At 44.5% G+C, this 22,811-nt stretch overlaps 2 protein-coding genes across 3 annotated transcripts; one reads left to right on the top strand and one right to left on the bottom strand.

Moving 5' to 3' along the window:
• The first annotated feature begins 953 nt into the window (after positions 1-953).
• Positions 954-11,856, top strand: SETD6 (SET domain containing 6, protein lysine methyltransferase). Its single transcript, XM_075576542.1, has 9 exons — positions 954-1,112; positions 1,943-2,035; positions 2,270-2,414; positions 2,871-3,012; positions 3,734-3,928; positions 6,397-6,523; positions 7,735-7,915; positions 8,484-8,626; positions 11,011-11,856. Exons 1-9 carry the CDS (start codon positions 1,086-1,088, stop codon positions 11,320-11,322), a joined length of 1,365 nt encoding a protein of 454 aa, XP_075432657.1. The 5' UTR covers positions 954-1,085; the 3' UTR covers positions 11,323-11,856.
• On the bottom strand, positions 11,524-22,408 carry USB1 (U6 snRNA biogenesis phosphodiesterase 1). Of its 2 annotated transcripts, none has more exons than XM_075576544.1 (7): positions 22,265-22,408; positions 21,488-21,642; positions 19,126-19,309; positions 18,820-18,873; positions 17,557-17,662; positions 15,708-15,791; positions 11,524-14,155 (listed from the first exon to the last, which is right to left on the bottom strand). In XM_075576544.1, the coding sequence occupies exons 2-7, from the start codon at positions 21,600-21,602 to the stop codon at positions 14,051-14,053; spliced, it is 648 nt and encodes a 215-aa protein (XP_075432659.1). In that variant the 5' UTR covers positions 21,603-21,642; positions 22,265-22,408; the 3' UTR covers positions 11,524-14,050. The 2 variants fall into 2 exon arrangements, with proteins under 2 accessions (XP_075432659.1, XP_075432658.1); XM_075576543.1 differs by having other exon boundaries at positions 22,225-22,407.
• Between the last annotated feature and the right edge of the window lie 403 nt (positions 22,409-22,811).

Raw genomic sequence — 22,811 nt, 5'->3', positions numbered from 1 at the left:
ATCACGCATGCGCAGTAGACAAGTGTCGATCTGCATTCGCGGTGGCAAGCACTCTTCACGCATGCTCAGTTGGCATGTATGACATTTGTCCCGGCTTTTGCCGGGGACAAGTATGGTCACCCTAGCTATAGGAAAGGTATACAGACTGATGCACATACACAGAGGTATAATGAACAGATACAGACTGCAGACGCATAGATGTTCCAGCCACATCATGAGTATAGCTCAGAATTAAGGTTGCCAGGTATTGAATCGGACTGTCCTGTATTGGGACACTGTCCAGTAAAAAATTAGAGGTTATACTGGACATGTATGTGTATTCCGGTATTACCTCTCTGGACATAGTGACCTGACCGGTTTGGAGGGGCCGTGGGATTTACCTGCGCAGGGAGAGAGCAGGGCTGTTGCTAGGGGGCTGGGCAGCTTCCTCCATCCTGATTGTCTGCTGGGTAATGCAGCCAATACATAGGAAGTATCAGAAGCCTGGGGATGGGGCCAAGGAGAGGAGGAAACCGCATGGAGCAGGTGTTTGTGTGTGTGTCTGTCAAGTGTGTCGTTCTTTTCACCATTGTGTCCAGTATTTTTGGAGAAGACGTCTTGCATCCCTATGGACAGAGTAACAACGTTTTGGGAAGTGAGTGACCTTCATCAGCCTAGAAACTCATGAGAGGAGTAGAGATGCATTCAGTGCAGGCATAGATTTAGACACAATACGGGGAGATACAAGGGCAGGAACTGTATGTGTCTGTGCAGTCATTAGGATTACACTGGTAAAACAGGGGTTGCTTAAGGCTGCTCCTATGTGTATGAAGACATCACTTACTGACAGATTTATCAATGGGAATCTCCCATTATTATCAATGGGACACTATCTGTGCTAGTGCACCGCAAGATTTCTTATACGATACAATATTTCTTAATATTATAGGACTGGGGAGCCATGAATCTTAAGGCATTGTCTAACGCCAAAGCATTGACACTCGGTCACTGTCTCTTTAAGGGGCGGAGACTCTCTCCCTCCCGGAAGGAATCCGAGGACCCGGAGAAACACGTGGGAGAGAAGCAGAGATCCCCTGAGCACAGTTATGAGTGCAGAAGCAAAGAAGCGCAAGGTACAGTACTGGGATATAAAGTGTGTGTGTGTGTGAGGGAGGGGCAGGCTTATCTCAGGAGAGAGACAGCACCATGACAGCCATGCATAGACACAAGGACACACACATTGATACACCTAGGATGCACACAGACACATACTGATAAATATGATGCACTAGCTGAGAGCCCAGACACATACTGATAAATATGATGCATAAAGAGTGCACACATTAACACAATGATACACATAGGATGCATGCACAGTACACACACTAACGCAGAGATACACATTAGATGCCCACACTGTAAACCCACATTAACACTGATACACACACAAATATGTTGATACCCATACTGTAGATAAAACACATGCACGCTGCTGTATACTATAATATACACATGATATGCACAGACTTGCATACGTGCGCACAGACACACATACTAAGTTACTGGCAGATGCTGCTGAAATTGTAAGACCATGTCTTTTACTTATGGGTGCTACATCCTGATGTACATATAGAAACAGTATAAAGGACAGATGCAGAGACAGAAGGATAAAGGAGAGGTATAAAGGACTGATGCACATGTATTGTAGCAGGATAAAGCAGATACAAAATATAAACCCCTTCCGCCCCCACTGGCAGCGAGTGGCACACCTTTGCTTACGGCACAACTGTTGCTTTGATCATATTACCTAAGCATCTATACATTTCCATTCTTTTCTTGCTAACTGTCCCCCAAAGTCTAGAAAGCTTAGACATGAGTCACACGTCTGGTGATATTGACAATTCGAGCAAGCAGCTGATGAGTGAACAGGATGCCTCTTCTAACCTGTCCCTCATTATTGCAGGTGGATGGGGAAGCAGAGCACTGTGGGAGCCCCTCTCCTGTCTCCCGCTTCCTGACCTGGTGTGAGAAGATGGGTTTAGAGCTGAACCCAAAGGTGAGCAGCTTGGGGGAGAACCCGATTGGGAGAGAACAAATGGACACGATTGGGAGAGAACCCTTCTAATGTGTGTAGATGAGGGGGACCCGTGACTCCAGGGATTAGTAAGGGCAGTGTAATGGCTCTCAAGAACATTGACCACCACAGGAGGAACACAACTAAATGTGTGTGTGTGTTATATATATCTATATCTCAGCACAGTCACAGTATGGGATTCTCCATCACTCCTAGGTATATATCAGCACACAAGGCACTGTGTCAAAGTATGGGATGCTGGCCCGTGAGGACCTTCCAGTTGGGGAGCTTCTGTTCAGCGTTCCCAGGTCAGCGCTTCTGTCCCAACACATGACAAAGATTCAAGACTTGCTGGAGAAAGGTACGGTGACAACAGAGCCCTTGCCCTTAAGGGAATTTTACCCAAGGACCTAGAGGAACCCAAGGCAGTGACAGATTTAGGACATATATATGATGTCACTGTCTGTGGAAGGGGAGAGCAGGTGCAGTTCACCATACAGAGTCCCCTCCCATTCTCTTGACTGGGAGGGGGCAAGTCAGTGATGGATCGCATGGGTCCATGTCAAAGAGAAAAACGACTTTGTTTTTAACTGCATGATGGGGTTAGAAATACCGCAGAGTCTTATGCTGCTGATGGCTTCCAGTTTATTGTCGTGCCAGAGACTTTTACTCCGAGGTTAAAGATCTTTTTGTTAATAGGTTAGTGGATGTTTAGGTTTGTGACTGGTGTCTGCACCATCAGACTATGGATCTTCTCTGCCTGATGTGGTCCATTCTCAGTCTGGCACTTATTTGTCTCCTCTCTTTGCTTTCCCAGAACAGGACAGTCTGCACAGTCCCTCAGGCTGGGTACCGCTTCTCCTCTCTCTCCTGTATGAAGTGACAGACAGCAGTTCTCTGTGGGCTCCTTACTTTTCCCTGTGGCCTGAATTGGACCCTCCTGACCTACCCATGTTTTGGTGAGCATCCCTTAACCTCTTTGCAATGCAAACTGTCACTTAACTACTTCCCATGTTGAGACCTGGCGCGCATCACATAACTCTTGCCGTGTACTGCAGTTCTTAGCCCTTGGGCTAAAAAAAAACTTCAAATCACCCCTCAAACCCCTGCTCTTCTAGAGAATTGCAGAGCATTGCTAAACCCTTTGGTCTGTTAAGAGTATTCAAAGCATTACAGGCATACCCCGCATTAACGTACGCAATGGGACCGGAGCATGTATGTAAAGCGAAAATGTACTTAAAGTGAAGCACTACCTTTTTACCACTTATCGATGCATGTACTGTACGGCAACTGTCATATACGTGCATAACTGATGTAAATAACGCATGTGTAACAGGCTCTATAGTCTCCCTGCTTGCGCACAGCTTCGGTACAGGTAGGGAGCCGGTATTGCTGTTCAGGACGTGCTGACAGGCGCATGCGCAAGCTGCCGTTTGCCTATTGGGCGATATGTCCTTACTTGCGAGTGTACTTAAAGTGAGTGTCCTTAAACCGGGGTATAACTGTACTCAACATTGGGGAATTCCTTATTCCCTTCTAGTGCTGTAGTGTTGTGGAGCAGTACTGTTGTTCTGCTAGATAGACTTGTGGATTGTAATTTAGCCCCTTTTACTGCTATTAAGCCACTATTCTTGCAGCTGGCATCACCTGAGAGAGTGAGGAGGGTGTTGTCTCTTGCAGGTCAGAGGATGAGCGGGCACAGCTCCTGCAGGGCACGGGGGTGGTGGAGGCTGTGAGGAAAGACCTGGAAAGCATGGAGGAGGAATATAACTCCATCGTCATGCCCTTCATCAGGAGGAACCCAGACAGATTCTGTCCAGAGAAACACACCATAGACCTCTACAAGAGGCTGGTTGCCTTCGTTATGGCCTACAGGTAAGAGATGAAGAGGGTAAAGGTCAAAAAAGGTCCTCATCGGCAGGCAGCGGTTTTGTGGCCTTGAATTGGAAGATCTTGGTATTGGACTGAAGGCCATCTCCTTGTTAACTCCTGGAGTGCCGTCTGTACCCCTGTATCTTGTTAGATTGTTAGGGGTTTATCAGAGCTCGATCCTCTGTAACATTCATTCAGGTCAAAAGCCGTTAACAAGGGATTTGGCTCCTATAGCACTTATCGGGGCTTAGTGCGTCCCAGCCTTAGCCCATTCATTAACCACATTGATCTCCGATAAATACCGGTTTAACCAGCCCAGTCTTTATTTTTTTTTAAATGGCACCATATCCCCTTTTCCCCTCTTTAGATTTAATAATAATAGCATGTTCTTGTATAGCGCTGCCAGTTGTACGTAGCGCTTTACAGAGACATTTTGCAGACACAGTCCATGGTGTGTGTGTGTGTGTGTGTGTGTTACAATAAATCATCCAGATAATTCCAATAATAAATAACGAGATGTGGCAGAATTTATTATTTTAATCCTTTGCCAGGTAGGGTTTTAGCCCCATTCCTAATCAATACATGGAGTTTCTTACTGATCTATTAAAAAAAATAAAGTGCCGGATTTAATTTCTTGTGTATCCCAATAATCCCCTTTATGCTTTTATCTCTCTCTCTGCTGACAATGCATTTACATTCCCTCTGTGCCTATTACCTTAGTATCTACATTAAACCGAAGCGACTGGAAGTCTGAAACCAATTCCTGCATCATCCATTCTCTCTTTCTCTATGCAAATGCTATGTCTCCATAGAACAGGGCTGTTCTCCCACACAATTAACAATAGCAATTTTGTTATGTGCTATGGTAAAAATAAAAAAAATCATGTAAAAACCAACTTTTTAAAGTATAAGTTCAATGTAGCAGGTACATTTAAAAAAAAAATAATTTAATGTATTTTTTTTTTTTTTGTAAACAATTTTGTGTAATCTTAGATTCAATCGCCCTTAAAAGTGTTTGACTTATTTCTGTATTGTGAAAAAAGAGGATCCCTTCTTGTCGGGAACCCTATTTTTAAGCATATCGGCTATTTTATGTTTATCTGCTTGATTTAATAGCAACACAATAATTACTTTGCCCGTCGAAGGAACAACTCTTGGCTAACAATTCTGGGTACAAACAACTGTATTGTCTTTGGATAAAAATACAGTTTGCCATATATTGTAAAACCCCTCGAGCTTTTGTTTACCAAAGAAATGTTAAAAGTTTAAGTAAAGATTATACTTTAAAATACCCGCACAAGTCTTTATTTGTATAGTTTGAAAGGTATCAATCTGCTACAGTTACATGTTTAGAAAAGGAAAGGTATACAAGGAGATGTAAAATAAATGACGTCTAGGAAGGGCGCTGCTCCAGGGAGAAGAATCTGATCATTACTGGAGTTGGGAAGGATGTTGTTCCTTCTTACGAGGCCTAGAGCCAAATGTTTCACTGGGGTTTTTTTGTGTGTTTACTTTGGATCAATAGGACTATAAATATAGGATGAGTATCTCCAGCAAGTAGAATAAACTCTGAGTTCTGAAAGAGTGGTGCCACTGATCTTCTGGCTCTCAAGCGCTTGGTGTTGTGGTCACGGTGAACGGAATACCCCCGTAGAATCCAAGCATTTATATCATGATGTACCCTGGACATCATAGGCTCCCTACAGTGCCTTCGCCCTCATGATGTTCAGGGTACGTTATGTTGGGTGCGCTCGAACGGTGAACATGATGACCGTGTGTCTGTTTTCAGTGTGCAATGTACTTATGGAAGTTCATGCAGATGCAGGGGGCTTCTTTGTTGTCTCTGTTGCGATCGATAGTAATATTCTCCACCACTGACTCCCATGGAAATGCTGTAATAACAGTTATACTGGGATATGTTGTTATCTGGGGGCGCAATGTAATTGGCTCCATCTTTAAATGGACGTTGATGCTGAAGAGCAATAGATATGACTTATACTTTAATAATAAAAAAATCCCATTGCATAGATCACCATTTAGTGCTCGGTCATGAAGCTCTCTCAAATAGTCCTGTCTAGCCCTGAAAAAGGAAGACGTGATTCAATATGCAGTGAAGCTGCATCCCTGTGCTGGAGACAAGTGAAGTCCCATTCATTTGGATGCAATCACGGAAAGAAGCTTCAAGGCAAATAAGTGGCCGGTACCTTTCATGTTTTACCAGTGCAGGCGGATAAATGAAGTGGGCGGCATGAACCCTGTTGCTGCCAGATGGGAGAGCAATGCATTGCTCAGGTGCAAAAGGGTTAAGAGCCCATGCAGGAGAAATGGAAAAGACTGGATGTAGGGAGAAGGAAGAAGAGGAGCCTGGCCTGGGCACCCTTTGTAACATGTCCTCTCCGTCAGTTTCCAGGAGCCGATGGAAGAAGAGGAGCCTGGTCTGGGCACCCTTTGTAACATGTCCTCTCCTTCAGTTTCCAGGAGCCGATGGAAGAAGAGGAGGACGATTTGGGGAAGGAAGTTCTCCCGCCTATGATGGTCCCTGTGGCTGACCTGTTGAACCATGTGGCACAGCACAATGCACACTTGGAGTTCACGCCTGTGAGTGGTCACCATTCCTTCATGTATGGGTGAAGTTTCCTGGCTCATTCAGTGGGTGGAAAGATGTTACACGGCTGAGTGCTTTTATCTCAGGGTTTCTAAGTCAGGTGCAGTTTAAAGCTTCCTTGTAAAAATCCAAATCTCGATCATTATTGCTGCATCACTGTAAATAAATTACAAGCTCATGTGAGGCTTCTTGAGCCAGGTAACCAGCATACTGTCGAGTTAGTAGGGCTCATAGTCCTCCCTCCAGTCTGGAGACAGGGCAGTCCTCCACCATGTAGTTCATCGTTTGGACCTCCCCACAGCAGCACAGTGGGCTCACATGCGGGCCCTACTTATAAAGAGGCTGCATAAGGACCTGTGTGATACCTGGTAAGGGGCCCTGGCTATTGATGAGGAAACTCGAAACCAGGAAGACCATTAAATGGATCAGTGAGGAGAAGTTGGTTCCCAGTAGCAGACTTGACTCGGCCCCAGAGAGCGAACGTTCTGTTTGTGTCCAGGAAGGGCAGATGAGAGAGGGCATCTTGACCTCCGCCATGTTGCAGGAGGGTTGAATAATTCACAATGTAGTGGTAGTGTAGGATTGGGACTGACGACCTTCAATACTTCGGTCCTCTCCAGTCTGCAAAGGTCAGGGATGGGGCTATTTTGCTCACCTCAGATAGCCATGGCAGAGGTGTTGAATGCAACGCCTGAGATGATCATTAACTGGACAGTGTGTGATCACCAACACCACACGCGTGTGCAGTACTCTGCTGCTGAGTAACACGGCTAGAGCAGATGTTTGAAGTGTCTGTGCTCTAAATCCCCATGTCGAACCAGCAGCTTTGCTATCAGGTGTCTGTCTGCTTCCTGGTGGGAATCCCAGGGTAGTATAAAGGTGGCCACTGGTACAGATAAATATCACAATCCGGCTCCAAGACCGGTACTTACTGATCATGCAGTAATTGTGCAGTAATTGTGCAGTAATTGTGCAGTAATTGTGCAGTAATTGTGCAGTAATTGTGCCTGCTGCCTTCTTTCTGTTGCAGGTGCACTGATTAAATGGACCTAGTTAATTTTCAAGAAAGGGAAATGAAATAGTAATTGCAATGTCCTAGTTTGCAGATCTGCTAGTGGCCAATAGCTTACTTTTGGACATGGCGATACAAAGCGTCTCGGGAATGTCAATATAATGACCGCTGTGCCCCCTGTCCTTGATGCAGGAGTGCCTCCGGATGACCACCACATGCCCCGTGCTGGCCGGCCAGGAGCTGTTCAACACATATGGCCAGATGGCAAACTGGCAGCTCCTTCACATGTACGGGTTCGCTGAACCACATCCGCAGAACATCAACGAAACGGCCGACATCCAGATGGTGACACTGCGGGAGGCTGCACTGCAGGGTCTGTGTGTAACCACATGGGATTATTTCCAGGGGGGTGGAGGGGGGGGGGCAAATGTCTTTGTACACCACCCAGCGTGGTAATATTGTGTGCGTCTCGTCTCCAGTCTGCTGCAGTGACCCATTATAGGGTAGTGAAGCCGCCTGTCTATATGTACTGGAACTCCAGGGGGGGGAGGGGGGCGGAATGGACCAGTTTGCTTGTAGCACCTAAGGAATCAACTGGCTGTTTATAACCAACTATAGGGGACAAGTTCAAATAGAAGACCTGGTGATGGTGGTGCCTTTGCGTTACCTGGGGAGATACCACTGCCTGTATAGAACTTTCGAGAGGGCGAGCAGCTGGCACTAGTTATCCTTTAAGAAGAAGTGGGCAACTGTTCATATGCACCCACACAGTGTATACAGAGAGGCCTCTTGAACCACATATTGCCCTTAGGGTTGAACACACAGACCTGTCAACAATTGATCTCTTTAATTTGTACAGCTATATGTTTCTGGGCTCCCAGGATGGGGAGAGTGTGTCTGTCTGATGTGTTATATATGTGGCTCTGTGTTTATATACATAGCTGTGGAGTCAGCGGCAGAAAGGGCGCAGGTGCAGGAGAGATGGGACTTCCTGTGTCACATGGAGATGGTGGGGGAAGAAGGCGCTTTTGTGTTTGGGTCCGAGGAGGTGATGACTGAGGAGGAGCTGAGTGCCAGTCTGAAGGTAAGGACTGGTGACCACACCCATGATGGCAGCATAGTAGTTCAAAGAGTGGACATGATGTAAAGTATAATTATCGTGTGTGTGTACACACACACTTGAATGGGGACTTCAGTCTATTGAACCCTAATTTCCATGAAGTTTAAGACGTATCGGCTCCCATCACCTAACTGGTGTATGCATAACTCTGCAAATGTGGGAAGATCTACATAGGCAAAACGAAACGCCAATTTAAACAGCGGGTATTGGAACATATAGGCACAATACGAAACAATGTAGACACCCCGCTGGCGAGGCACATTAACTCTTGTCAACAAGGCAATCTCAACTCTATACTGTTTACAGGTATAGACCAATTCTCCTTAGGTCAGAGAAAAGGGGATATTGACACCACGCTCCTACAGAAGGAAGCACGGTGGATCTATAATCTCCAGGCGTTAACACCTAAGGGCCTCAATGAAGGCTTTGTTTACAGTCCCTTTATCTAATCTCTGGAATCAGCAGAATAGAAATTTTCAAAAAAATAATTAAACCTCTATACTCTATTTACACAAATAGGATCCACTTAAACCTGACTCAAGGTGTACCATTCAAGCAACAAAAACACAATCAAATACAGCACTAACAAAATAATGTTAAAGCATTTTAATAATACCAAAGAACCAGGCAACTACATATGCAATTCATTTATTGAAGATAGATACACATGGTGTCACAACAGTGCTAGTCATTAGAAACACATTTAATGACATACAGTTAAAACTATATAAAAGCAATAACCAATAAAGCAGCATGCCTCAAAAAGGGAATTTTTTCTAAGTCCCACATATCAAAGGAGACATAGCGCTGAATTCACCTTCAGGCACACAACAGCCTCATAGAGAGCATGCGCTATCAGTCAATGGGGTTACTTCAGGTTAATCCAAGAGGTATAAATACCTTGCTCAGACATAGGAAACCCACTGACTATCCAGCCTTGAAAAAGCACTCGCGAAACGCGCGCGTCGGCAAGCACGTGACCACGTGCACGCGGAGGAGACCGAATTCATGTACACTGACTCAGAGTGACTGAGAGAGTCAGCGTGGCTCCACCGGTGCACAGTACAGGACTATTAGGGTCCCAATGGATTCAATAGTCACACACCACTAAAGGCAACAAAGTATCTGGCAAAATACTATATTATTAAACTACCTAAGGCAGCCTGTATGCTATTTCCCTGACACAGCATCAAGCTCATAGGGTACAATATATACATATAGCACAATGGCAACCTAACCAGCAATTAACCTCTGGAGTGCCAGAATACCACCACACATGAAGAGCACTGCACCAAATGGGGACAGGTCTCTCAACTGACCGATATACATACCCCAAAAGGAACAGTACTCAGCTATTCACTTGCCATCTACTTAGATTAGAGTAATAGCAGTGCCACTTTATAAACCAGTCTATAATCCTGCATACTAGATTTAGTACACCCCAGGCACAATATACTTGGGATGTATATGTACTTAGCACTACACACCTACCCTAATATACTAACAACAGCACAGGGAGGTGACAGTAATACAACAACAGAGTGCACTTTGACCAAGATCTGTTTACACACAACCTTTAATATGCTTTCAGCTGCAAACTAGCAGCATAGCATAGGTCCGACAGTAAAGAGCACTAACTAGTATCATAATACTGGGGCACTACATGTGTGGCCCTAACTGCTGACAATCAACAAGCACTCTAGTCTCTTCACTCTATACGAGGAATACTAGGGCCAGTGAACTATCCAAACACTGGACATTAACCCACAAATGTACACTCTTCTGGACACACTTATCCATTAGAGACAGTAACACTTGGTATATTTAATCATCATTTTAAACCCCAATATTTTAACGTCATTGTCAATAAATAAAGTTATTTTAACAATTCACCATATCACATTGGAATAGAGTGCTATCAATAGGGGCTCTGTTTGTCTATCTGTGTATGCATAACTCTCTCAACATATTGTCAGTGAGATGTATAGTTTTTAAGGATGGTGATCCAATTGAAGTCTATGGGGGCAGCAGCTCTGAATAAGAGACAGATCCCGGCAATACCTTCTGGCTGCAGGTTCCCTGCATATGAGGATTCTATTGACGTTTCTGGAATCATCCTCTTATGTATGGCACCAGCCTCCATCGAGGGCTATAGGTTCACATGCTGTGCATAAGACAATGAGTTTTATAAAATAAAGGTGACGCAAACGAGGGGAATTTGAGATTTACTTTAAATTGGAGTAACTTGCTGGTTGAGTAGGTGCATCAAAAGGTACACACTGTACATTGAATGTTTCTTAATGGGCTTTCTTCAATAAGTACCCCTCCCCTCTTATCTCCTGCACCAGGTTCTCTGCATGTCTGCAGAGGAGTTTGCAGAGTACAAGGAAAATGACGGATGGGAGGATGATGAGGGTGAGGAGGAACAGACGATGACGAACCAGGACATCCGTCGGCTGCCAGCATCTTGGCGCATGCTCCTCCATGCCAGCGCCAAGCTCACCCTCAAAGCATATGCTGCAGACCTGTGTGCGGACAAAGCTATGCTGAGCGAACCTGTGGCATATGCCAGTCTGAGCCACAGAGGGCGCTACTCTCTGCAGGTGCGGTATGGGCAGAAGAGGATCTTACACCAGCTCCTGGAGCTCACAGGGAGCTGACACATGGGGGTTCATACACCCACAGCGAGAGTAGAAATCTAACTAAACTCAGCAGTTAGCAAACACGGTAAAGTTAAAAAATAGTAGTCCTATCCCTCAATCAGTGATTCTCCTTAAAGATGGATAAAATCTACAACCCAATCTCTCACCCCACCCCAAGCCCCCCCCCCCCCCCCCCACACACACAAAGTACAACACCGGTTGCAAAAGCATAAAGTCTTTATTATATGATAAATTGCATATAAAAATACAGGCATACAAAAACAACCAGAAAAGACAATCATTGAACCATTCCACCACCTGGAACACATGCATGAATCCAATGTTACACTGACAGTTTCTCATTGTCTTGGTCCCAAGTGTACTTATACCAGTGACATGTTTGAGGGAGGTATCTGGATGAGTTATGCTTCATATGTTAACATCTTACATATGTATTTTTAAAGTAGTAGTCCTGTCTCCTTGATATTTTTCTACTTGCCTGAACCAGGGGGTCCCCCAAACTGCTAGCATGGTGGATACAAAATGGCACTTGGATAACACTGGCTCCTGCAGCCAACAGACAGTTGCAACTTCATCAGGAGTATATGTTACTTTACAACTGTCTTTGTAACCCTCTGCTACCAGTTTAGTTTAAAATCATTTTGGAGGGAGGTGGGGATATTACTGCATTAAGCATGTATTTAAAGTTCGTTTATGAACAGGGTGAGCTGAGATTTGGGAGGGGTTTCATTTCCTTTTGTCCAAGACATTGCCTAGCCAAGGTGTAGACCTTTAAATCTATAATCTGCTCTGTTTCCTGAAGTGGGTGCTATAACCGGCACTGCAGCATTAGTTGTGTGCAGGAGACAAGCCACCCTGTATGACACCTCCCACTGTGTTTCTGTTCATCCCTTTATTTAGAATCTATTACAGAAGACTTGTGAATCCTACATTAGACCACAAATGTATGTATTAGTGAAACAAGATACGTTTGCACATGTGCAGCTGTCGCATGAGTGACAGAGTCTCTGTGACCACAATGCGCTGTGTAAAGTTATTAGACATAATCCCACACAGTAGGGTTTATTCACAAAATGCATAGTACTAGAGACTAGGCTTGGTGTGAGTGGGGTACATTGAATATTGCTGTTATTAAATGTTTCTGGCCGACTGGTCCTGGATAAAATAATTCCTTTTCCCTCTCACACTGGGATTATGTATTCCAAAGGTCCGTTTTTTTTTTTTTTAACTGGATGTGATTTTAATAAAGTAAACATATGAAACATATGAAACAGATGAATGCCCTTTGTGTGTCTGAATCTCATGCAAGTTATCCCAATGAGGATTCTCAAAGAGGGTAAATGGCTGGTTTTCCCAGGATGAAAGTTAACAGATTAGAGTGAATTGACATAATTTTAAAAGTAATTCATCCATTTGTCTGCTATTAAGTTAACATTTCTATGTTAAACACAAGCTTTGAAGGGTCTCTACAATATGTATATGATATTTTTTAGTAAGACTTAAACCATTCCATTGTAGATGTGTGAATTATTTTGTTTGTAAAGTAATTATGATGCCATGATACACTGAGTTTAAAATGACCTGAAGGAATTTAAAGAGGCAGTACCACATGAACCAGTTTGAATGAACAGCAGCAATGTTTAATGGGTTAAAAAAAGTATCCCATTACCAAGATTTAAACGATTTAAGGTTTTCATGGGAGCTACATGCTGAGGGCTTGCTGAAAATCTTATTTGAAGGTTCACTCTCACCTAGCAAAGCAAAGAAACCAACTTATCAGTATAATTGGCTCGCTTAGAAACATTCAATCCGACAGTAACTGTCCTGCGTAAATTTCTTCTCTTTTCACCGCTTCTGCTGAATTCAAGCATTACAGAATCTGCCCGAATAATGACCTGAAAGAGGGCGTGCAACCCAATGACTTAAATAGGCTGCAGGGTGGGATCTAGCTTTAAAAAAAAAAAAAAACATCCTCACCAAAGACATCTTAGTAAATATGGCCCAATGTATCTGTTGGAGAATTAAAATCACCGCACCCGCAACATTTATTTTTCACAATACACAAACAACCCGATTTTTCACCAAGTGTGAGTTTTCTAACGAAATGTTGAAATTATTTTTGGCCTGCCCAGTTAAGGAATCTGTTCGAAAGCAACAAAGCTGATTAAACCCTTCAAATGGATCATTTACTGTATGCTGAAATTATGTTTGTTAAAAAAGGACAGTACGATAAAAAAAAGTATTTTTTGGGTGCATAACCAAGCATTTGTCTTTTAAAATGGTGAGCGTAGCTCTAGGCACTATAGCACAGCGCTTTATACATTATAATGTGCCTTTAGGAAGCCCTGTTATGTCACAGTCTACTGGGGGTGAAGAGATCTTTGATAGCAATACTAATGTCCAAAATTCCTTTTTAAACACCACTTTCACAGCTAGAAGGCCCATTCCCTTTCCTCCGAACCCCAAGTTTCTGCAAAGCATGGCTGGCCCCTTTGGAAGTGAAGATGATAATTATGCATGGGCCACCACGCACCTGTCTGTTCCATGTAGTGACCTCACCACCCACACCTACTGCATTTGGAAGCCCTGTTCCACCCCCCCCAACAACTCCCTCTCAGGCTTGTAAGGTTACAGGCATCAATTCTGCATCACATGAACTGGTCAGGAGGATGCTGTAACATCTATGGAGTGAGGATCGGGTGCTGGATGTTCCCCACAGGTTGCTCTATTGGAATGGGATGCAGAAAGTCTTGTTCCCGGTCTTGCAGCGAATCTCTTCTGCATAGAAGCACGTCAGGGTCTCCGAGTTCTCAAACCTGTCCAACGCTTTCTGCAACAGCCAAAATACAGGCGTTAATCTACAGGACTCTGCAGCGGGCAAAATACAGGCGTCAATCTACAGGACTCTGCAGCGGGCAAAGGTGTTCCGGGGGGGGGGGGGGGGGGAAGCTTACAGTTTGGGCTTAACAATTCAAGTTCCGGAGTGCCACAGCTCCCCTGCGGTCCCATAACTGGCTGCTATTTTCCTCCATCTAAGCAGGAAAAACAACCCTCTCTGGGCATGCTGTCATTACGTCATGGTGCCCAGGAGTGCCAGACCCCTTGACGTGGTGACTATGCCCTGGGGCACCCAAAGGAGAGAGAATGCTATTTAACATATGGAAAGGGCCTAAAGCAAACGCACCATAAATAATAGGTATATTTTCTATTTACCACTGCATCTATATTTAGATTTGATTAAGGTTGTGAAACCTTTTAGTGGACAACCAGAGTTCAAGTCATAGTGTAGAGCTTCAAAAACCTCATAGGTTTCGTCTTCAAGTGTACAGTGAGAGCACAGATGGAAAGGAAGCACATACCCTAAAGTGATTAGTAGAGGTGGAAGTAATCTGCGTGTGGAGTGATGAGAAGATTATCATAAATTAGCAGGAGCAAGTCTCAGGAGGCGGGCTAACAGCAGAGGTGTTTTAAGCCTGCAACTGTGCCACGGTCTGGCCCCTTCTGCAAGTCTCAACACTACCGTACCTGCAGAAAACTCTCCTAACCTCTCTAATGGAGGGTGAACGGTCTGCAAAGACTGGGTCATTCACAGGTGGCCAAAGAACTGAACGAAATGACACTTGGTTCTGAAGATAAATAGACAAGTATTTAACTATATAATGTGTCATGTTGGATGTAGCACTGGGCCTTTTTGTCTTGTTCACGAGGTCACAATCCTAGTAATCACTCCCTTTGATACAGATACATATTTATGATGTGGTGCATTTGGGTTCTGATCTTACAGGGGCTGTGTGTGAATAGCAGAGGTGCCCTGTGCCACCGCAGTACTGGAAGAAATCTACCATGTTTCGAAGCTCCGTACTCTGACAGACAACCATTACCTCTTGGTGGATTTTTACTAGCTAGGAAGCTGAGGTTCTCCAGAGCTGAACCACGCCGATTTCAGCTCCAGGGGCTCCCTACTCCCCGACATACTTGCATCAGAAGGTGCTGCCGGTACCTCGGTGCTGTTTAAAGGTCCTGCATGCCAGTAGGAATGTGCAAGGGATGACTTCGACTTCCTATTGGCTCGTAGGTCCTTTAAACAGACACTTTCTGTGGCCAGCTGGCGCTGCTACTGGCAGCCCCTCCAATGTAAGCATCTCAGGAAGACGGGGGTCACCGCAGCTGAAATCAATGTCCCCCTGTTTCAAATCTAGTAAACAAAAATAAACCAAGAGGTACAGCCCCTTTAAAGTAGCATTCTGTGCTGCTCTTTATTTAAGTTAACTGAAGCGAGGCCTGCTATGCCCTGCATGTCTCAGTAAGATTGAAAGTGTTATGCACGGCCCTGCAGGAGCGAAGGGTCACATACCAGTGTTGACAGGCGTCAACTCACTCACCTGAAGCTCCTTCAGGCAGCTCCCATCTAGCTTCCCAACTGCGTCCCCAACGCACCAAGCCAGGCTCACATGGAAGGAGGGATCCTGCAGGGTAACAGAGGGGCGACGAGGTCAACACCCATCATTCAAACCATTGCACCAGAAGCAGTTACTCCCCAAACCTGCCACATGGTTAAAAAAAAGTATTCAAATTGACCTCTTATGAAAGTTAACTCAATATGATGCTCCTTAAAGCAGATTAGCAAGACGACATTTGTATTTAAAAAAGGCCCCACGCCTGCAGTAGATTGTTCACATGGCAGCACATGCTGCTTATTCTTACTTGCTCCACCCCTCTAGGTAGGTAGCACAAGGCTGTTTACCAGGCAGATTGTATCTGAGAAGATTGGCCTAAAATCAGTTAAGCTGTTTTTTGTTTAATGTCATTAACACCGTTTATTCACTAACCTCCCACCTGGGTTATCGCACTGTGATCCTGCATTGACTGCCATAAAACCAATGGCAGTTAACGCAGGATTAGTGCAATGAAGACTGGCAAAGCAGCCTGGGCTCTTTTGTTCTGAATAAATAAAAAAAAAAATAAGTTTAAAAATCAATGAGCAAGGAAAAACTAGAGGTGAAATTAGACACCCTGTTGTAGAGTATGGTAAAGAAATATTAAAAAAAAAAAAAAAAAGTACAATTCTACCTGTACATTTATTTAAAGTAGTCCTATAAGGATCTTACAATATAGAGATGCTGTCACAATAGAAACACCATTACTGAAAGGTTACAAATGTAAAAAATATGCAATCGATATTGCTGTTTAATCAGTTTTTTTATCCCATGTTCATTTTTCTAATGTGAGCTTTTCTATTACGTAGGAGCTCCCAATACATTTATTTTTTTCCCTTTGAACCTAAGAGTGTTATTTCTTTTACAAAGGCAACTATTAAAAAAAAGGTATTGAGCAGATCCCTATAGTCCAGCAGTAATTATTTTACATTAATATGAAATCATTAAACAGTGTATAACCATCTGTTTCTCTTAGTCTAGTAAGCAATTAGTACACTTGCAGTAGAGGCCTGTGAGATTTTGACAGCACCGAGTATACTAATTGAATCTATGTTGAACCCTTGACCCTAAACCATGGGATGGCCAACTCCCAGTCCTCAAAGGCCACCAACAGGCCAGGTATTGGGGATAACCCTGCTTCAGCACAGGTGGCTCAATCAGTAGAGGGCTACTACTGATAAAGGCAGTTCCCTGCCAAAACGTTGGACCATTTGGTGGCACATTACATTTTCTTTGCATAAGCCCGTGTGCCTGCTTCCATTCTCTACACTGTTCTCCACTGGGACGTCTGGACCTCCCTGGATCCAGTGCACCGGCAGATAAGTACCCCCCTCCAGCACCATATTGCAGAGTGCATGTACTTCCCTCTATGGCTCAATCAGTAGCTCAGTCAGAATGATTGAGTCACCTATGCTGAAGCAGGGTTATCCCCAATACTTGGCCTGTTGGTGGCCCTTGCGGACTGAAGTTGACCACCCCTGCCCTAAACCCTTTCCCTGCAGGCAGACTAGTAGCACCCAAGGTTTCTCAGACTGCGGCCGTGTGATCTGTTGGGAGGTCGCAATCGTACCCTAGTAACATGAACAGAACTGGAGGGGTCGCTGATAGAGCCGTGAACAAGATCTTCCCGGAATGTAATAAGGACCCTTTAGATTGATGACCCTCATGGCATTCAGGGAACATCAGAAGGGCAGCCGAAGCATTCAAGAGTATTGTAATCTACAAAAAATGTACATCCCTCTACGGCTAAAAGGGTTGTGGGTGGATTTCAGGGGGGGTGGAGGACTTTTCTCACTGGGTAAAAGGTTTGCAGATCAAACTCCTGCAAGGACTGGTCCACGTCTGACACCACCTCCATGAGATGCTCCATTCCCACTGTGACTTCTAACCCCAAGAAGGTCCTGGAAGTGTAAGGGAGAACATCATGAGAGATGCAACAGCAAGTTATAGGACATCCTACCATAAACACCCGTTGCCCCCACCGCTGGCCCTTCCAACACTGCCCACATGATAACATCATAACAGCACGCCCTCCATGTGATGGCATCAAGCAGGAAGAGATGATGGAGTATCCATGGTGGCTTTGCATGTGAAAGGACGGGCCACATTCTTCTGAATACATAGTGTTATAACAGCAAAGGAGCCAAAAGAAGGGAACCCCCTCAAATGACCAGGTTTCTAATCTACTTTGTTAATGCTTTTGGCAATCTAATTAAATAAAAAGATCCATGCCCAAAATGAAATCTCTGGCACTAAATGAGCTAAGCAGGTCACCTGCTATTAATTCACTTTGAAGCTAGGAGGGGCTGATCCTTTAAAAAAATGTGCATTCCCACATAGCTGGCCCAAACTCAACCTTTTGTAAAAATTTAACAATGTAATGGTCTTCCCCAAATATAGCCATGCTAAAAGCAAACATTTAGTTGCATTTCTTTTAACTAGGTGGTAGATTCCTTTATTTACAAAAATCTAACACCTATAAGTATTGTTAAATCAAATGTCATTTCTAAAACATGGGAAGCAGAGACTTGGGAGGGGGTTCATTTCCTGGTGCGGTGAGAGGTACAGGGAACACCCCATCTTTCCTCCCCATCATTATGTTTAATGGTTCTCTGATAAGGACACGTGAAGAATACCCTTGATTGGCAAACACGCCTACACTTAGAGGTCCCTAACAAAAGTCAGATTTGTTTAAGGAAGCCAATTGGAGATAGGTCAAGTCTTTACAAAAGTTTGTTTTTTTGTCGAGCTTGTTCCCCACTAGCTTTTTGTTTGCTGTAAAGAAAACATGTTTTAGGTGTTTTAACCTATTTTCGACATATAGGTTGAGTAGCCGTTCAAAAAAAATAAATGAAAAGTAACAATGAACATGCTACAATATAAAGTAGTGCAGAGTACGGTTATATACTGCAAACCAATCACATTTTTTAAATGTCTATTTAGAGACTCGCAATGCATAAAAACACAAGGTGAACCTATGGAGACGATGAGCTCGATTTTCCTTAAGGAAACAGGTTTGAGTTGATGCAGGTGTACGGAGACATTAATGACTGATCACCTGGTTTTCTCCTGGTTGGTATAAACCTTTATCCGGTCAGCAATGCAGTGAAACCTAAAAACAGACAAAGATCAAAATTACACAGTGAAGCCTCCACGTATCCCCTTATCATCCAGAGAATCATGCAACCCCCCCTCCCGGCTCTTAAACCTGTAGAAAATAGCATCTCCCCCCCCCCCCCCCACCACCTGCAGAGCATCCCAAATCCCACCCCCCCCCCCCCCCCATAGACCTGCAGAGCATCACACCCCCTCCCCCACCAGCCAGAAACTTGAAGCATCATGTATTCCACACACACATACTGACCGGGACATGGAGCGTAGCCTGTCCCTCAGTGACTGGACAAACGGATTGATCCAGTGATGACGCAGCACAACTGTCTGTGATTGGCTAATATGAAACTCGCTCATCTTGTGCATGCTGACTTTGTGATCCGCAGCCACGGACACCAGCTCGTCCAGCAGGTCCAAGAACTCATCGCAGGCCTGATCTGAAAGGAGAAGGGAAAAGTTCACCTTCAAAGAATGTCACGGACCTTTAAAAGTGGGAGACTCTGGCTCCATACTTCATATTGCCTCTGATGTGGAGGGGGGGGGGGGGGGGAGTCAACACATGGTTATTTATTAAAGTGTGATAGTGCCGATCTGGCCATACCGCACAAACCTCCCCACTGACGTGCACGGGAGTTTCTGTGCCGTATCAGGAGAATATTGCTGTTTAACCCTTTGCGTGCCCCATAACATACAGATGTAGCCAGATTAACTGTTCGCGCTGCTGGGGGAAGCCTTCGAATCCTGACTGCGATCACCAGGCAGTGAGAACAGTTTTCAACTATGTATTATTATTTTTTTAAACAACCCCTGGGATTACTTTTAACGGGCATGTCATACATCTCACTTACAAAATAGGTTATATTTGGGGAGCGGCACCTTTAACATCATTTTCTATTATGATATCATCATTTCGATCGGTTGTCCAATTCTACTTAATACTCTTCATGTGATTCCCCCCCCCCCATCTTTAGTTGCTGCATTATATTTAACAGCAGCAGGATACATTGTGCATTCTGTCATGTTTGTTGCTGTGTTGGTTTTTTTTTACCCCAAAATGCTAAAAACACTCAAATGGAAGAATGTATTACAAATGTTCACATTTTATTGCATCTCTGTCCTGGAACAGGAGTGTTTATTTCTCTGTATTTTTCCTGCTCTCAGGCTGCCAGGCCTTCCCAGCTAAAGTTACATGTTTCTCCTGCTCTGAAGCAGCCAGAGCTGTGTATATTGCAACATTATTGTTACCGGTAATCCCCTTTTACACAGCCTCTAGTCAGTTGCCCTGGCAACCTACCAATACTCACAGCTTGAGATTGGTTTAGCCCTCTCCCCTGCCTTATCTGCACATTTTCCCGGCATCTGGACGTCACATTGCCATAGCAACGCGACATCACATGACCCCACCGCGTTGCCATCTCGACGTGTCTCCAGAAGCTGGCTGAACCACGGTAAGTAAGGTTTACAGAGGCCTTCGCCGCTTCACCGGCACTTAATTTAAGTGCCTTCGGGAAGCGTGCGGGGCCTCTGTAAACACCGTGCCCCCGCAGTTAATCTTGCGCCCCCCCAGTTTGCGCACCGCTGATATAATGGGAATAAGCGCTTCGGATATAAAAGTAACATTAGAAAAAGGAGTCCCTGTTCCAAAGAGCTTACAATCTAAAAGTGTCAAGTAGGGAGAACTTACAGAGACAGTAGGGGGGTGTTCTGGTAAGTGCGTCTGCAAGGGGTTACGGTCAATGCATACAAGAAAATATATGTATTAGAGATGTGTGAATGTCTTCACTTTCGAATGTAGGGGAGGGAATGGGGGCTGGGGAAGGGGAGGGGGACCCTCGCTACTGCTTTTGAAAGTAAATGAGAGTGATGGTGCTTCAATCCGGGGTGATATAGATCGGTCGGATGCAGCATTGGTGATTATCAATAGGCTACCCTCACAGGAAGGAGGGTAGTGTTAGTACAATGACTTTGGCAATGTTTAAGCTCTGTGTATGTCCTATTTCCCACCTGAATAGAGTATAGGGTAGCCACTCAATATGTTCATTGTACTAACACTACCCTCTCCTTCCTGTGAGGGTAGCCTATTGATAATCACCAATGCTGCATCCGACCGATTTTTAAATTCGCTGTTATATTGGCCTCACTAGAATCATACTATCCTGATTCCCTAGCGTTCCAATTTATTTTATTTGAGTTATTGGCTCCTAATAAAGTGTTTTAATAAATTAATTCCTCACACACTACATACATTTATGTTCATCCACCAGTGTCTGTGATCTTGAGTGGACGAGTGCTCTCCTTGTGGTTCTTTTCTCTTGCCGTTACCCAATGTCTTCACTTTGCAAGTTTTCACAAATGTTTCTTGATTTCACTTTTTCTGCGATTTCTAGCAAATTTCGTCTGGTTTGGGAACTTTTGAGAAATGGGTACTTTGCATGTATGTATCAATCTTTGTATTAGTGAACTTGTGCAGTGACCTTATGGAGATGAATCAGTTGCTGGTATTAGATGTAAGCAACTAAATGGCAGAAAGCACCATTAACACCTTCACTGCTAGAGGGCTGATTTTTGTCGTTTTTCCTATGCGACCAACCCCTTCTAGCCTTAGATGTACTCACAAGGTACATAGATGTATGTGGCCCAGTTGCCTCGCTCGTGTTTGAAGCTGCGTATCCTCCCACCGTGTTCCGTGACATCTTCACGTCCCTCCTCGTTATCAGAGTCCTTGAACATGTTCAGCACGCTGTCTGGTACCAGGAGACGAGGAGCGAGCCTGCAGCGAGGAGAGAGCAGGGTTCAGAGACCAAATAGCAGCCGCACAAGTTTCCAAGCTGCAGAACTGGGGACAAACCATGGACACAAAAGTGCTATGGATATATCAGAGATAAATCTCCTATTGCTTTTAATGAGAATTCTTTGCTTTGATAAATCTAGTGGGGGGCATGGGGGGTTGTAGCCGGGAGACTTTGGTAAATAAACCCCCCAAAACGCAATTATTTTGCCTTTGAGACACACCAGTGCACAAAGCAACATTCCCAAGGTTAAGAGATGGGATCTCAGTAAATACCATTTCAAAAGAATTAGTTTGTCCTCGGTGGAATATATAAATTGGGTTAAGGGAAGCTGCCTTCAGTGTCTGTCACAATGTCCTCCATTTTCTTTTTCCACCTGCTGTATCCCCCAATGTGTATTATCCCACCTATTACTCTGGGCCCCCTCCCCCCAGGCTGGAAATAATTGCAGGGATATCCATCCAAGCTATCAACTGGCTTACAGGTTGGGAGCCTGGTCTGCCCTGTGAGGGGGGCAAGGACTACAAAGACCATGGTTCATTGCGGCTCGGACAGGGACACACCTTGCCGGGCTCTCCGGTACCCGGGGCTCTCCCCGCTCACCGGGCTCCGGTAACTCGACCTCATCTTCCGAACTGCTGTACCCGACCAGAGCCGCCGTGACCGCGAACTGCACAGGGGGGACCGGATAACTTCAGCGCACGGTGTCACCTGAATAACCGCCCGCCAGAAACTCAAGAACGCGCACTGAGAGTTCCACCCTTTCCGGTCACCCATTGTGTAGTGTCAGAGATTAACACCTTCAGTGCAAGGCGGAGCGGCAAAGTATTAACCCATTCCCTTCCGGACACAAACCATTCCCTTCCAGACTTACAGATCATTAAGGCACAACACATTAACCCTTTCCAGACATACATCATAGATCTCTTGAAAGCAATGTAGCCCTCCAATGGCAGAAGTGAGATTTGCTGCTTCTGGACCAAAATATGTTTGTTTTTTTTAAATTGAAAAGTGTTTTTTTTTTTTTTTTAATCAGTGATACTCAATTAAAATCTAGGTAACTGGTAAAGTAAAATTATATTTAAAAAGAAAAAAAGTCTAAAATGTTTTATTTTTTTAAATTATACTCGAGGTACCTTGATGGGGTGCG

This window comes from Ascaphus truei, chromosome 19 (genome assembly GCF_040206685.1).
Source record: "Ascaphus truei isolate aAscTru1 chromosome 19, aAscTru1.hap1, whole genome shotgun sequence".
Taxonomy (NCBI): domain Eukaryota; kingdom Metazoa; phylum Chordata; class Amphibia; order Anura; family Ascaphidae; genus Ascaphus; species Ascaphus truei.
This window is presented reverse-complemented; position numbering and strand designations above follow the sequence as displayed.